General features: G+C 41.8%; 1 protein-coding gene and 1 non-coding gene across 4 annotated transcripts in view; both read right to left on the bottom strand.

Moving 5' to 3' along the window:
* Nucleotides 1-5,621, bottom strand: part of TTF2 (transcription termination factor 2) — a 53,533-nt gene extending 47,912 nt beyond the window's left edge. For 2 of the 3 annotated variants that reach the window (XR_008380235.1, XM_053592202.1), the window contains exons 1-3: nucleotides 5,570-5,615; nucleotides 5,392-5,494; nucleotides 3,484-3,570 (exon numbers count right to left, since the gene is read on the bottom strand). Coding sequence is in view for 2 of the 3 variants with exons in the window: in XM_053592202.1 (XP_053448177.1) it covers nucleotides 3,484-3,570; nucleotides 5,392-5,494; nucleotides 5,570-5,597 (218 nt within the window). In the remaining variant the exon portion in view is untranslated. Of the gene's footprint in view, nucleotides 1-3,483; nucleotides 3,571-5,387; nucleotides 5,495-5,569 lie in introns of all 3 variants that reach the window. The other variant, XM_053592203.1, reaches the window with a different exon arrangement.
* Nucleotides 5,622-9,446: 3,825 nt separating this feature from the next.
* Nucleotides 9,447-9,549, bottom strand: LOC128586892 (U6 spliceosomal RNA). The gene has a single exon (XR_008380350.1). It is a non-coding gene; the product is annotated as a U6 spliceosomal RNA (small nuclear RNA).
* Between the last annotated feature and the right edge of the window lie 7,816 nt (nucleotides 9,550-17,365).

The following is a 17,365-nucleotide window of genomic DNA, read 5'->3' as shown; positions in this document are numbered from 1 at the left end:
ATTCTCCAGAGTATGTGGGTTTGGGTAAATGCCCTTATTTAGCCAAAGGGCATTTGTCTGCTGAGAAAGTCATCCCTACAGACTGGCTTATCTCTTTCTGTTTAAATTTCCAACCTGTACCACAGGGTACCTGTTGTCCTAAAACAACCTTTCTAAAGCTCTAGTAAGTCAAGCACAGTGGCTCGATCCTAGTACTTCGGGAGGCTGAGACGGGTGGATTACTTGAGACCAGGAGTTCGAGACCAGACTGAGCAAGAGCAAGACCCCGTCTTTACAAATACAGAAAAATTAGCCGGGCCTGGTGGTGGGCACCTGTAGTCCCAGCTACTCAGAAAGAGGATCACTTGAGCCCAGGTGTTTAAAATTACTGGGAGCTATAATGATGCCGCTATACTCCTGCTTTGGTGACAGAGCCAGACCCTGTCTCAAAAACAAAACCGAAAACAGAACAGTGTTCTAGATTTTGGCTAAAAGAAATACATTTAGTATACTTATTTTTCTATTTTAAAGTAATGGTCACTTCTCAGAGTCATCTACCTAGTACAAAGAATGTTAATGACAAGTTCTCAGAGTTCCGTCTTCAGCCAGACCTTTGTTCAGAGCTGCACACTCACTTTCTAGCTGGCTCCGCATCTGCAGCAGACATGGCTGATCAGAGCCAGGCCGTGAGCCTTCCACGCAGTCCTCTTTTCACATTGCCTTTCCTTCCTTGTCTTTCCTTATGTAAATGTGTCCCCAGAAGCCCCCACTCAGCCGCCACTCCCCACTGAGCAGTGAGTCAGCACTAGACTAAGCGCCTCACACGCATTCTCTCTCTGAACCCTCCAATCAGCCAAGTGGGGGCCACCATGATCGCTACTCCAGATGAGAAAGCAGAGGAAGAAACACAGCTTATTAATTCTCTTGTAGCAAGTTTTCTTTTTTTTTTTGTAGAGACAGAGTCTCACTTTATGGCCCTCGATAGAGTGCCATGGCCTCACACAGCTCACAGCAACCTCCAACTCCTGGGCTTAAGCAATTCTCTTGCCTCAGCCTCCCGAGTAGCTGGGACTACAGGCGCCGCCACAACGCCCGGCTAACTTGTAGCAAGTTTTCATGTAAGAGCAAGTAGGTGTGCCTGGAAGCAGCTGGACCAAGGATCAAATCCCAGCAATGCCACTTTCTAATTATGAAGGTAAGAGGTAATGAATAGCGGCTGTCATTTCTGTGGTCCTTTTGCCTCTATTATGTTTATCTACTGCTTTCTATCTGTCCTCCACAGTTCTTCTTTTAATGAAACTTGAATAAAAAAATCCTTCAGTAACTTCCTACCACCTACAACAGTGTTTCTTCTGTGTGGTAGAGGATCCCCAATAGTATGTAAATGGTTTACACATAAGGAGGACATAACGACTTTACACAATAAAGGCTTACCAGCCCCACTGCACCAGCAAAAGCAATACAAAGATGAAATTAAAAATTCCATTTACAACATCACCAAAAGATAAAAACACTGAGAACACTGAGGAATGAACTTAACAAAAGGTGTACTGGAACTCTATAATAAAAAATATTAAACAATGCTGACATATTTTTAAAATCATAAAAGAAAAAAAAACAATGTTGATAGATTGGAAAACAATATTTTTCTTTTTCTGTCCTTTATTATTTAATTTTTTTTTTTTTTTTTTTGAGGTTTTTGGCCAGGGCTGGCCACCTCTGGCATATGGGGCCAACACCCTACTCCTTTGAGCCACAGGCACCGCCCTGGTTTAATTTTTTTTTTTAAGAGACAGGGTCCCATCTCTTGCCCAGGCTAGAGTGCAATGATATAAGCATAGCTCACTGCAGCCTCCAACTCCTGGGCTCAAGCAATCCTCTCTCATCTCAGCCTCCGAAGTACCTGTGATTGTAGGCATGAGAAACTGAGTCCGCAGACTCAATATTAATGATGGTTCTCTCCAAATTGACCTATATAGATTCAATGCAATATCAATGAGGTTTTCTATGGAAGTTAGAAAAGCTGATTCTATATCTTATATGAAAACACAATGATCCTAGAGCAGCCAACACAATCATAACAAAGAATAAAGTTGAAAGACATATTATTTTATTTCTTTAATTATGTAAGGATAGAGAAATGGATCAATGGAACAGATTAGCAAGCCCAGAAATAGACCCATAATATTGGATCAATTGATCTTTTTTTACAAAGATGCCGGGCATTTCAGTAGAGAAAGGAAAATCTCAAAACACAGTGCTACAACAATTGGTTAATATACAAAAAAAAAAAAAAAAAAAAGAACCTCTATTCTACTTCACACAATATTCAAAATTAATTTGAATCACAGATTTAAATTAAAAAGTTATTTTTAAAAAAACAAAAAAGCTGTAAGGATTTTAGAAGACACTTTGGAGACATTTGCAATCTTGGGGTAGGCAAAGCTTTATTGCAGAGGAGACAAAAAGGACAAACTATGAAAAAATAATAAATTGGACTTCATAAAAATTAAAAACTTCTCCTTTTCAAAACTCTGTTAAGAAAATGAAAACCACAGACTGGAATAAAATACAGCAGAACCTCCACAGTTAGCTTGCTCCTTAAGCTGACCTGACTCTGATTAGCACAGCAGCCTCGTTCCTTACGTTGACCAGTATTACAGTCCCGTGTGTGGTCAACTTACAGAGGTTCTACTGTATTCACAATACAAATATCTGCCAAAGAACTTGTATAGGGAATATACAAAGAACTCTTCCAACTCAATAACAAAAAGACAAAAATTTTAAAAAAAGCAAAAATCCTATTTATGTAATAATTTTGAAATGACAACATTTTAGAAATAAAGAACAGATTCCTGGTTGTGAGGGGTGAGGAGGATGGATGGGGAGGAAAGTGGGTATGGTTATAAGAGGGCGACAGAAGGGGCCCTGTGATGATGGAACTGGTCAGTACCTGAACTGGAGTAGCAGATACATAAGTCTACATGTAGATAAAATTGCATAGAACTAAATACACACATATATTAGTAGAAATAAAACTTTCTTTGCCAATAAAATCAGTGGATTGTACCAGTGTCAACATCCTGTTTGTGATATTATGCTAAGTTTTGCAGGGTGGTGCCTGTGGTTCAGTGAGTAGGGCGCCAGCCCCATATACTGAGGGTGGCGGGTTCAAACCCTGCCCCAGCCGAACTGCAACAAAAATAAAAAATAGCTGGGTGTTGTGGCAGGCGCCTGAAGTCTATTAGAGAGCTGGAGAGGGATGATGGTGGAGCTATTTGCCTAGAAATTAACCACAGGTCAGGCATCTCAAATGAACTAGGTGCTCAGCAGTTAGGGTTGCAACAGCCCAGAAGATACTCAATACATATAGAAATACTGCTTGTTTTTTAATAATGACTTTTAAAGAACAATCCTAACACATATCCAGCTGCAACTCCTTGAGGAAAAGATTAAAAAAAAAAAAAAAGCAAGTATATTTAGGTGTTCCTTTTGGACACTTACCTGTGCTCTTTCTTGCCCTGTGGCAGAAGCAAACCCTGAAGCTCTACCACACAGCCTTCATGCAGTAAACAATGAGAAACCGGAACGCTAGAGAACAAAATGGAAAAAAAATTTTTGTTTTAAGAGCCAATGAACAGAGGTCAATATCCTAAATCCAGTCAAAACTATGGGTTTTAAACCAAGAGTCTCTGTACGACATCCACTTGATTTGTAAACGCCACCCATAGTTCTTTGTGAATTCCTTTCAGAAAAGTTCTTAGGTTTCACCATTTCCTATTCCCTCAAATAAAAAGTGATAATATAGTTTTCTTGATGACTCAAAAGTTTAAAACTACACCACACTATGTGACCTCTACACCGTGATACCCCTAGAAATGAATGAAGCATCCAAGGCTGGCTGTGAGGCCCTCCATAAATTTCACCAGCTTCTTCCATCATCCTTTCCCTTTAAGATCCTGTTAGTTATCACTTAGTGTTATGCATACGCCTACTTCTAACAACACATTCTAATGATTTCCTTCTTGCGTGGCATAAGTTTTTTAACCACCTCCTCTAAGTTATCATGAAAAATTTAAATATATAACAACTGAGGGAAATAGGTCTGTATGAAACTCTAAAGTACTCTCCATTTTGGCCTGTCTTCTGGTTTTCAAACATACTCCAAATAAATCAAGTTTACCAAATAATTCTCTTCAAATATTTTACTAGTTTGTATAGCAATGTTTATATAAATGGAACCTTATATAAGAGCATGTTTCTCTTAATGTAAACCACAATCTTATTCAATATTTATGCTTAATTCCTGCAAACCTAAATATGCCTGTGTCTCAACAACAGTTGACTTGGGTCTAGAATCACAGAGGCTCAGTATTTTTCTAAAGATACCTCAGTGTCTTTAGAAACCAGAACTAGTGAACCCTGATATAATGCTATGTTGTCGATCTAGATAGCTTGAGTATTTTCAATTGGTATCTTCTTTCTTAACATTTCATATTGCTTTACCAGGATCAATCTGTATTTAATTAAACTGGATCCCAATAATTTCTTTCAAAGAAAAAAACTTAGAGGGCAAAGAAAACATTTCTGTCAAAATTTACTTTCTAAATCGGAAAAAGGACACAAGGGCTTTTGCTCAGTTTCAAAGCAAAGAAAGATACCAATACATGGAAGGGAAACATGAGAAGTTAATATATATGTTGAAAGGATACTCTCCTAGTACTGATATCCACTGTGTATTTTACACAGGATACGGAGAAAAATAACTTCGCTATCAAGTTCAGCATAAAGAGCAGGAAAAAAATGTTTAATGATATGACAATTTTAAATTCATATAAAAATGTAGATATCTGGTGTTGTGAAAATATTAACACTTGATGAGACAGTATTAACTTTTCTCATTTTAGAAAAGATGCTTCACATTTTTAGGTCTCAACTTAAATTCTAAATCAGATCTCTAATGTTCCTTTTAGCAGTAATGCCTAAAGTAATATATTTCTTTGAATTATCTATCTTACCATTTAAATGTAGAGAATCTTTTTTTGTTGTTGTTTAAGGCTAACACAATGTGTTTCGAGACAAATCATTTTATACTGTCTGCTGTGCGCCCTCACTTCTGTTCTAGCAGGGAAGGGAGTGACTAAAGCCTGGCAGGTGACTATAAACCCAGAGTTGGAAAACACCAAAAGGATCCAGATGTAGCGGGATCCTCCATTTTACAGGTGGGGGAATGGGCGGCCCAGACAGAGAAAGTAAGCAGGCTCGGAGCCACACAGCTACAACAGCGGAGCGTCTTCCTAACACGCCACGCTGCCCTGAGATTACCAATCGCTCAAAGGGCCCGACGCTGCAGACCAGGGAGGGCCCCATCATTCCTCCTGGTCCCCGTGGCGTGGGCAGCTCCAGACCTACTCGGTGGCCCGGACGAAGCCGCACGTGTCCGCCCGGCACACGTAGAAGCTCTTTCCTTTATTCGGGCCATCGCGGATGCCAGTCTTCAGAAAGCAGAAAGTCCCTTAGAAGAGAAGCAAGTTAACGACTGCACCTCACCAGATAGGCCTCTGGGGAACCTAAGACCCTGGCCACTTACCGTGTTCCGGGCACCTAACCACTTCCATCACGAACCTTTTCCTCTCTCTCCGCCCACAACTTCTGCTTCCGCCTTTTACTCCGCCCCCTTTATTTATGAACCAGTCATCATTCAGCTCCTGTTGTAGTAACGCCCATTAGCTACTATCAGCCAATCATATAGGAATTTTGCTCACTTCCAACCAATCACAGCCGCCCTCAGGTTCGGCGCGCGCCGAAATCAAATATGAAGCGAGTGGGCGTGGAGAACCCAGCATTTGCCATTTGGGGTGTGGCTGAGAGCGGAGGGTGTTTTAGAGGTTGACCGGTTTCCGGAGAAAGGGAAGTTTCGATTCGCAGGTCTTGGAAGAGGCAGGCGCGAGACTGTGACCGAGGCAACTGCAGTTAAGACCTAGAGGCAGCCCTAGAGTACAGGCGTCTGTGAGCCCGGGCGCCGCTGCTGGCGGAGCAGCTGAGTCTGCAGTGCTGGAGCTGGGGTGAATTGACTAGGCTGTACACAGGCGCAAAGATTTCTCTGGAATCCACAATTCTTTAAATTTGCCTAGTGCTTCAGGCTTCGCAAAGTGCTTACCCATTACCTGTCTCTTCTTGTTCAACAACCTGGGGAGAAAGGTAGCATTTGATGGACAATTCTGGGAGTCAGAAGTTTGAGAGACTCACCCAAGGTCAAAGAGTTAGCGAGTGGGCGATCTGCGAGCAGGTGCGCGGGCCTCCATGCCACTCAGCGCCATTTGGCTGCGCAGCTGCCTCCTGTTGTGTACGGGTGTTCTCTAGGCTGTCGGTGTGGAAGCCCTGAGTTGTGTCAAAGTAGAAACAAGGCAGGATGGGGCGGGGGCGTAAAGGCGAATTTTACTTTATGTACGTTGCATATGCCAAACTTTTTCTACTAATATGCTTTTGTATTTTAAAATACGTAAATTAAATAATGAAACAGAACTATATTTGAAATATTGCAATCAGATCTATTAAGAAAAAGGGAGAAGTAGATATCAGATTTATGGCTTCATATTACAGCTATTGAGAACCATATGTCCCAGACATATGGTGTAACACCTGCAACTGTTCTTATGGGGACAGTAGAACAGAAAATTTCTAATGTCTAGGAAATCTGGGCTATATGATAAATGTAAGTGTTATGGGGGTCTAGGGAAGGGGAGACAAACCTGAGATATCATTTATTAATTAAACAGTACTTATAAATAGCTTTTTATATGTCCTGTGTGGATCTGGTGCTTTAGATATATAAAATTCATTTATTCACACACATAAAGTTTAAAACAACTATGCTAACAATAAGCAGCTTAATATTTGGAGGAGAATGAATTAGCACAAATTGAATATTTAAAAATTTAAAACAATATTTAAATGTCAAAATGGATGGAGTTAGCAGGAACTTCTAGGGCTAGAGAAAGATATAGGTAGAATTTTCAAAGTGGAATTAGGTTATATAACTATCCTTCTGAAACTTTGATAAGACAGGAACAAAAAAATTAACATAAACAGGTAGAAATATTTTCATTATTTCCAAATTGTAATTCTTGCAATTGAGAAACTTTAATGTACATGTTTAATAGAAGGTGTGTTAAGAGAAGTATACCACAAATACTGGATTTGCAAGAAAAGGGGCATGATAATTAATTCTGTTTTGAATAATATGTTGAAACAAGATAAAATCAGGGCCTCTTAAACATCACCTTAAGGAAGAAGTTCTTCTTCTGTTAGTCTCAAAGCCAGTATCTCAGGCCAAGCCCCATAAAGGTGTGCACAACCAAATCATAGAAGAAATATTTTTCCATAAATTTGGCATATGCTAGATCAAAATGTTTAATCCCGACACGATTTATCCAACTTTCACATATTTATAAAAGTGAAAAAAATAAGTTTGACATTGAGTGAAAGATAGTTGCAACTAGAAACATTTTTAAAATTAATTTTCATGCCTACTGACAAAAGTACAATAAATTATACAACATAATTTTTCAAAATACATTAGTGGTATGTGTATTACTTTTTGATATTTACATTTTACGTTTATATTCTTACAGACCTTTGGAGAGGGAGAGAACACATTCAATGGATTTCTATTTTGAGTAAAGTTAAGGACTTGTTTTTTCTTAAAGCTTGACTTATTCTAAGGCCTAGTGTAGGTCTTAGATCTAGTTCCTTTAAAATGCACTGGTTAATGATCTAATAAATTATTCCTTATGGGGCTGGTCAAAAGCAAAGTATATGTTGGAATTGTTCTAAAACTAGATTGTGGTAATGACTGCACAATTGTATAAATTTACTCAGACTCAGGACTTTACATTTTTAATAGGTGAATTGGTTTTAAAAAGCAACACTAGAATAAATAAATTCTGTGACATCTAAATTATACCCTAATAAATCTGTTTTAAAAACTGGTATCGTGTAAGCAATACCAAAAGGTTCACAAGTAATAACTAAAACTAATCATCTAAGTATGTGGACATCCTAAAAAATTCTAATGGGTGAAAAAGCAAAGTGGTAGTACAAACCCCTTAGTTTCAGATGGTGTTGATCCGTAAGCAGACTGGTTCTCTCCCCTGTAGAATAAAATCCACAGTGGTGCAGTCACTTTAATTACTGGGAAAATGAAAGAATTACACTTTGTCTGGCCTGCATTGTGTTGGTTGGCATATATTAAACATGTCAGACACCTGTGAGAACTGTTAGTGAGAAGATCAGCTAGCACTGTCACCCCTTGATATCCCTGTCATTACCTCATCATTTTAAAATAATCAGCAATTCCAAGTGTCAAGTTATAAAAATTCTAGCCGCCATGCTACCTTTATCTTTATTCATTATTTTAAAAATTCACTTGTTCAATTGTGTTTTTCAAATCAACTGATCATTTTTGAAGTCACATTTAGTTTTCTAAACCTCTGGGGGTTTTGCTTGCTGCTTTGGGATGGGAAGGAAGAAGTACCTAACTGACTGGCAGATAAAGGATTGGTGCCCGTGAGGTGCTGCTGAGAGTGAAAGTTCTCGTAGTCTAACTTTCTCGGAGGTAAGAACGTTTATGAGCATAGTCATCATTTAGTTGTCACAACTACCTTAGCAGCAAGGTTGTCATATCCCTATTTTCAAGATTAGGATACTAAAGATTAGAGAAGTTCAGGGGCTTGCACTGATGCCATGCTTCTAATGACTACTTTACAGAACCACTGGTTTATGGAACCAGATAGGCCCATAGATTAATTTTTTACTGGCTCAAACTCACAAAAATGACACCAGCAGATCGGGGACTGGAAGTCATTTTCCCAGACTGTCAATCCAGTTCTTCCCACTGCAGTATTTTCATAAAGCATAAACTATTTAGTGATTCAGACAGCTAACCTCTATACTGATAAGCATTTAACTGTTTGTTGTAGTATACAAACCCAGCTCAACAAATCCAAGATTAAAAACAAAACCAAAAACCCCAAGTTCTGCTGTTTTATAAATGACCACTAGGTAGCAGCATGTAAACATAAAAACCAACCAGGAGGCCCACCCTCTTCTGCTGCTTCATTCTTTTTGTTTAAAGATATGTAATAGTAATTCGATTTCGTCTCATTTTGTGCTTTTCAAATATATGACTATTTTTAACTTGTCCTTTGATGTAAGCACAGTCAGGATGAGCATATAGTGAGAACCAATCTGGTTGGAATTTAAAAGCCTAAAGTCTTTACAAATTGTTTTGTTGTACCATTATTTTGAAGTATTAAATTTCAAATTTCCCTGTTCTTAAAATATTATTCTGAAAGCAGTTCAAAGCAAGCTCTTCATCTTTGGTAAATGTACAATTTTTTTCAGTAATTTTATAAAGTTGTTCCACCACAATCTAGTTCTTTTTTTATTACTATTTTTTTCACAAGAAAAATATGGAACACTTCATGAATTTGCGTGTCATCCTTGCGCAGGGGCCAGGCTAATCTTCTCTGTATCGTTCCAATTTTAGTATGTGCTGCCGAAGCGAGCACCACATTCTAGTTTTAGAACACTTCTATCACCCAAAAATCTGTGTGTAGTCAAATCCCCACTACCACCCCAGCTCCAAGGCAACCCCTGGTCTGTTTTGTATCTTTATAAATTTGCCTTTTCTGGACATCTTATGTAAAAAGGAGTAGTATAATACGTAGGCTACTGCCTCTGTCTTTTTACACTTACAGAATGCTTTCAAGGTTCAGCCATGTTGTGGCACGTATCAGTATTTCACTCTGTTGCTAAATTGTATTTCATTGTGTTCATTCACCAGTTGAATGGTGGACATTCAAGTTGGTTTCCCTTTGGGGTTTTTAGGAATAATATTGTTATGTACATTAACAGGAAAGTCTTTATGTGAAGATTTATTCTCAGTTCTCTTGGGCAGGTAACTCTGAGTGGTAGTATGCTGAGTTTATGTTTAAATTTTTAAGAAATTGCCAGGCCATTTTCCAAAGTGATTGTACCATTTTACATTCCCATCAACAACATATGAGGGTGCCCAGTTCTCCACATCCTCACCAACACTGTTACTGTCGTCTTTTTTTTTTTTAAACACAGGCTCACTCTGTCATCCTGGGTAGAGTGTTGTGGCATCATTATAGCTCACAGCAACCTCAAACTCTTAGGCTTGAGTAATCCTTTAAGCCACAGGCGCCACCCCAGGCTTGAGTAATCACTTGAGCCTAAGAATCTGAGGTTGCTGTGAACTATGACACCACAGCTCTCTACCTGGGATGACAAAGTGAGACTATGTCTCAAAAAATAAAGGTTTGTATGGAAGTTAAACTAACACCTAAATACAAATAGCATTGTTATTAATCCAAGGAGATGAAAGAAAAAGTAATGAGTTGTGTAATGTTCAGTAATAAAAATTACTGTGCACTATGACAAAATTTTTTTTCAAAAATATTTTTAGCCACAGCAAACTATTGACTTTTAAGTCTGTATATTGTATGATTCCATTTATATAGCTCTGGGAGGTTGGTTTGGGAGATTGGTGCAGTTTTTATTTTCTACAACTAGCATATATTGCTCTTATGATTTAAAAGATCCAATAAAAACATTAAAAGCAGACACAGAGAAAAAATAGCAAAGGGAATGCACCAAAATAATTCTAATGCTTATTTAAGACAGTAGGATTATTGGTGGGTTTTTTGTTTGTTTTTTTATGCAGCATACAATGTTATTATTCTGTCCCTACTAGAGCAGCCACAGGCCCCACATCTCTGCACCTCCACCTCGTACCCTTGTCTCTTCTCAACCCAGCTATTTAATCCCAGCCTTTCTGCAATTAATCCTTTCATTTTCTTCATTAAAACCTCTTTTTGGTATCCAATTCAAATTTTACACCAAGCTGTCTTTCCCCTTAACCCTGTGCTAGTCATTCTGCTTAATTCTAACCTTAGCCGCAACCCTCATTCCAAATATTGCTAGAAAGCAGGGACACTGCTTATTTGTCCCCTAAAGCTCTTGCCTCATTACACATTCCAGGTAACCTGGAGTCTCAACCACCTGTGTCTGTGTGTTTGTTTTCTGGAAGTCAACCCAAGTTGTATTTCTCCTGGAAGGCAACACCCCACCCTAGGGTAGATTCCAGGTTGTCAAGTTGAGGATGAATACACTGCCCTGTGCTCCGAAGGCTTTTTACCTTAAAGGTTTTGATCCTCCTTGGACACTGGGAGCTTAGGGGCTGAGAAAGCTCTAGTGGAGTTCTGGCTAATTCTGCTTTTCCTTTCTGAGTTAATCTGGAAGCCAGAACAGATCAGCTTCTGTTTTATGCTGCTTTGGGGGGTACTAAAATGGTCTTTAAAAACATCAATCAACATTTCTATTGATTTTTATTTATTTTTAAAACAGAGTCTCACTCTGTTTTCCTGGGTAGAATGATGTGGCATCCTTGTAGCTCACAGCAAGCTCAAACTCTTGGGCTCAAGGCATTCTCTGCCTCAGCCTCCCCGGTAGCTGGGATAACAGGTGCCCACCACAACGCCTGGCTAGTTTTTCTAATTTTAATAGAGACAGTATCTCGCTCTTACTCAGGCTGGTTTTAAACTCTTGAGCTCACACAATCCACCCATCTTGGCCTCCCAGAGTGCTAGGATTACAGGCATGAGTCACGGTGCCCACCCTCATCAACCTTTTTAAAACAGGAATCAGATTCTGTTACCCCTCTACTTAAACCCCTGTGGTGGCTTTTTGTTATACTCAGAGAAAAAAGGTAAAAGCCTCCTGTTGGCCCATTTGGGCCCCATCTCAGAGGGCTCTGGCTCACCTACTGCAGTCCTGCTACTAACCCACTGTGTCCCAGTGCCCTGACCCGCTTTCTGTTCCTCAATATGCCAAGCTTTGTTTTGCCCTAAGGCCTTTTTCATTTTGTGCTTTCTGCCTGGAATGCTCACTCCAGTTCTTTAAAAACCCACCCCACGTCCTTTGAGTCTCAGCAAGCATGAGCTCCGTGTGAGTTTCCCCATGACTGCATCTGCAGAAGTCTTTCCCGTTTGCTCTCTGCATAACGTTCGTTTCTCTTTGTCTATTTACTTGTTTATTGTCTTTCTGCCCTATAGACAAAACGTGTAAATGCCAAGAGAATGGGAACTTAGATCTATTTTGCTCGCCCCTTGCTGTAGACGCAGCACATAGAAATTCAGTGCATACCTGGTAAAGTGAAGGAATGAAACCCTAGAGAAGGAGGAACCCGAAAGCCACCTCCCCTGTCCCTTCCACAGCAGCCTCATGGATTCAGCAGAGAAGCTTCCGGTTCTAGCAAGTTCTCCATTTGGAAATCTCAAAATGCCAGTTAATTCCAATGTACATTGAGCAGAAATCTTTCTGTTTGAAACTTCCACTTTCTTGGCACCTGGAGTTACAAATAATACCCCTAATACTTTTTCTTAACATTACTTTAAAATATTTGAGCAGGCCTATTTCATCCCCTCCATCCTTCACATGCATTCTTTCCCCGGAGAAGTTTTCCAAGCGCTTCATTCTTCTCTTCCCTCACAAATGTTTTTCAATGAATGTTTGTTTAATTTGAGGCATCTCAAATTGAATTCAATGTGAAAATACTTATAATTATCCCCTTTATTTTGGGTATGATCACTTTCTTTTCTTTTCTTTTTTTTTTTTTTTTTGTAGAGACAGAGTCTCACTCTATGGCCCTCGGTAGAGTGCCGTGGCCTCACACAGCTCACAGCAACCTCCAACTCCTGGGCTTAAGCGATTCTCTTGCCTCAGCCTCCCGAGTAGCTGGGACTACAGGCGCCCGCCACAATGCCCGAATATTTTTTGGTTGCAGTTTGGCCAGGGCCGGGTTTGAACCCGTCACCCTTGGCATATGGGGCCGGCACCCTACCCACTGAGCCACAGGCACCGCCCTATGATCACTTTCTATATGCACTATAAAGCTGCAATTGTTTTTCTCTCTTTTTAAACAAATACGTCATGCTAGTAATTTCTATCACGTGTGCAATCAACCAAAGCCACTGTTGTCATTTCTCATGCATGAACTCCTCTCCCCTACCTGGAGCATCTAATTGCTTAAACTGAACTATCAGTGTTTCATCTTGTTAGTTTTGAGCCATTCTCCTAGCCTGTCTAGATGTCTTTGAATTTTGTTCCTGTCCACTGTCATATTAGGGCTCTCCCCAAAGTCTGCACCAACTGAGCATGTGACAAGCCTGTGCTGTTTGCCTCCATCCAAGTTGCCAATAAAGATGCTGAACATGGCAGAGCTCTTAGCACGACCTGCAGAGGTCTCTTCCTGGTAAACGTGGCACCGTGGTCATCATGCTTTAGGTGCGGTCGTTCACCCAGGCAGGGAGCCACACAGTGTGCACGAGACTGTCGCCCAGATGCTGTGCTCACTCCACATGTGCGTGTCTGCCTCGGTAGCTGTCCCTTCACTTAGCATCTGGCAATCACAGCAGAGGAAGTGAGGTTAGTCTGGCGTGGCTTTTTCTTGGTGAGTAGCACAGGAAGCAGCTTGGAGGCCGCAGGGGGATGTGGCCCTTCCAGAGAAAGGCTGTCAACCTCACACCAGCTAGTGATTCATCCAGTCACGCCATCTCCTGTCTCCTTGATCGGCCTCACAACGTCTGCCCCGTCTCCCTTCCTACTGAATCTGCCCCTCCTTCCTCTCCCTCAAGGTGCTGTCTCCAGGTGTGCAGCTATTTGGAGGAATGATAGGAAGATTCTAAGAGGAATTTGCTGTGGTATCTCAAGGAGAAGAGGAGGTATCACTTTTGACAATTGGAGGCAGCCTCCACGCCTAGCGTGGTGCGGAAGCTGGGACATCCCTTTCAAAAGACCTGGCCCGCCCAGCTCTCCTGTTCCTCTTTAGCACTTTCTCACCCTCCCTTTCAGACTGAGCTCCCACCTTACTCTAAGTGGAAGCTGACACACCTATTTCCACACACAGTAGACAGAACTTATTCTGCCTACTGTCCCAGAGAGATGGTGAGGCCCTGCCCCCCCCACCCCCCGGGTCTACTGGGTTCCTTCAGGAGCCGCTGGCACTGCTGGTCTGGGGGATTAGAGAGACCCTTGAGCCCCAGAGCAGCACTTGGGTGGGGCAGGGGATGTGTGAATCTTTCTGTGGCTTTTTGGCCTCTCTTTCTGCTTTCTCACTCATATGTGCTAACTTCTCATTTCTTCTCTCCCAGTCCTCTTTTTCTGCTGCTTTCTCCTCCCCCTCCCCCAGCCCTCCACCCTTGTCCTTCAGTCCAGGGCAGACAAAAACAGCATGCATGATGAGCTGTGGGAGAGGAGCTGTCCAGGCTCTCTGGCCCTCCGGACCTCTGCGAGCATGTCTGAGCAGCCCTTTCCCACCCTTACACTTTTCAGTGATGACACCACTCCTGCCACTTCTGTGGCTGTCTTGTTCTGTTGGAGCAGGTGGAGCGTTGCTAACTGGAGGGGGAATTCCACTCACCTAACTTGACTGGTTTTAATCTTAAGTTGTATATCCTGCCCAACTGTGCAAATGCACGATAAAAAATATCAAACAGGTAGCAAGCAATCAAATAACTGACTCCATCCAAACCATATTAACAGACATGAAGAGCCCGCCTTGGATGTAAATACAGCACAAACCACAGCTCCATTCATTCATCAGGCTGTCAATTCAGCCATGGTCTGGATTGTGTTTCCCGCAATTCATACATTGAAGCCTTTAGCCCCATGTGGTTGTGTTTGGAGTTGAGGTCTTTGGGGGATGATTAGGTTTTAGATAAGGTCTTACTGGTGGGGACCCTTATCTTTTCCAACACCAGAGAGCTTTCCCTCTCTGCCCTGTGAAGACCCACTGAGAAGCCAGAAAGAGCCTCATCAGAAACTGAATCAGCTGGTGCCTAGTCCGGGCCTTCTGGCTTCCAAAACGGAGAGAAAGTTTGTTGTTTTAGCTACTCAGTCTATAGTGTTTTGTTATGGCAGCCATGCTGACTAATATAAATTCTCAAGCTAATTATTTGCTATCTGCCATAACATTTGTTTTCCAAATGTGCCATTTGCACTCAAATCTACATGTAAATTGAATTAATTAATTAATACAGGCATAAACTATCACAGGATAGGAGCCTCTGGTGACTCCAGTTCTCATTAATTCCCATATATTTGTATATCTTCACTACGCTGGCCTCTCGTTTAACTGTAAAGCACTCGTTTAACTGTAAAGCACTGGGATGTTGTTTTTGTTTTTTTTGAGACAGAATCTCACTGTTTCATCACCCTTGGTAGAGTGCTGTAGCGTCACAGCTCACAGCAACCTCCAACTCTTAGAGGGTGATTGGGCTTAAGTGATTCTCTTGCCTCAGCCTCCCAAGTAGCTGGGACTACAGGCGCCCACCACAACACCCCGCTATTTTCTTGTTACAGTTGTTATTGTTGTTTATCTGGCCCAGGCCAGCCTCCAATCCGCCAGCCTCGGTGCATGTGGCTGGTGCCATAACCATTGTGCTTACAGGCACCGGGCCCACTTAGACATTGTTATCCAAATGTTCCTCTGTCCACATTGCCTTGATATCCTGACTCTTTCTGGAAACTGTACACATAGCTACCCCTAAATTAGCCTCTTGGGCTGAGAACCCAAGCAATGATCCATTTTGTGGCAAATCCTGTGATTGCATTTGATTCCCACCTCCTGCTCTCACCACTGGTGTGCTAAGAATTAGGGAGTGACGTGCAGGCATGTGGTCTCCTTTTCAGGAGTGGAGAAGATTAGAATGGGCAGCTTATCAGCAATAATAAAAACACCTGACCTTTGAGTTCTAACTGCTTGACATACAGATCTCACTTAATCCTCAAAATGAACACTGTAAAGTAATGGGTATTTTCTTCATTTTATGGATGAGGAAAGTGAAGCAAAGAAAAAGAGATAAACTGCTAAAGATTACCCCAGCCAGTAATAACGGAGACAGGATTAAAACCTAGATGGTCTGAATCTGGAGATCATATTTCTGACACCACCTAAAAGGACTCAAAACGCAAAGTAGATGACTGTAAGAGGTAGAAGTTTGTGGCCTCGATTTCATCTTACTGAAGCAGACTTCTCAAGCCCATGTGTCTACTATTTCTTTTGTGTGGAAGGACTACTAAACATAGCACTTGCCGCTTAGCTTTCTGTTGCCAGGTAGGGAATCTCCTACCTGGGTTACCGCATTTGAATAATCCATACTTACTACTACACGGGGTACTTTCCCTCAATCAATTAAAGAGATTCAAGGCCAGGTGCAGTGGTGGTTCACACCTCTATCCTAGCCCTCTGGAGGCCAAGATGAGCAGATTGCTTGAGCTCAGGAGTTTGAGACCAGCCTGAGTAAGAGCAAGATCCATCTCTATTAAAAATAGAAAAAGTAGGGTGGCGCCTGTGGCTCAAGGAGTAGGGCGCTGGTCCCATACGCCAGAGGTGGCAGGTTCAAACCCAGCCCCAGCCAAAACCACAAAAACAAACAAACAAACAAAAAAAAAAATAGAAAAAGTAGCCAGGCATTGTGGCAGGTGCCTGTAGTCCCACCTACTTGGGAGGCTGAGGCAAGAGGATCACTTGAGCCTGAGACTGAGATTGCTGTGAGCTATGATGACGCCACAGCACTCAAACCCAGCGTGACAGAGTGAGACTCTGTCTCAAAAGCAAGAGATTCACGGGAGGCATTTAGACATGTATGTGTGTTGGGCACTGACGCTGGGGAAAGCCGGTGGTACCCTTTATTTGATCTTGAAGCTAAACCTTAACCATGGAGACTCCTGAAACACTGCTCAGTGTTTTGTGGACACAACACCCCCATCTGTCAATTCAAGGGCGAGGAGGTATTTGGCCGCTGCTTAGGGAACACAGACTGTTCTGACATCAGCACCCTTTTATTGGGCTGGTCACATCTTGGGCATTGAGAACAGAAGAACTTTCAATTTCTTGCTGCCAGCAGAGTGGTACAAAAAGCGGCTGTCAGACCATTAAACAATACAGAGATTCTCTGAAGACCGACTTAAGAACTTGCAGCATCTGCCTTCAGTCGTGGGAGCCCATAACAAAACATGCTCTCGTGTGTGTCTCTGAACAGCGTCTAGGCGGCACAGAAGAGCCACCCAAACAACATGTGCCGGTCTGAATGGAAACGTGTGGGAACCAGGGCAAAACGTTCAAAGGGGTTCCCTGTTCCCCCAGCCCGAATTCCTCTCCCCTTACCGAGCACCCAGCACTTAGAGACCCTATGACAAAGCAGCACTTTGCATTCTCCCCATCCCAGGTCCCAGGGGTCTTCTCACCACCTCGTGTTACAGACCTTTGCTCCTAAGGAGACATCAGTGCCTACGCAAC

Source organism: Nycticebus coucang, chromosome 5 (assembly GCF_027406575.1).
Source record: "Nycticebus coucang isolate mNycCou1 chromosome 5, mNycCou1.pri, whole genome shotgun sequence".
Lineage (NCBI taxonomy): Eukaryota > Metazoa > Chordata > Mammalia > Primates > Lorisidae > Nycticebus > Nycticebus coucang.
This window is presented reverse-complemented; position numbering and strand designations above follow the sequence as displayed.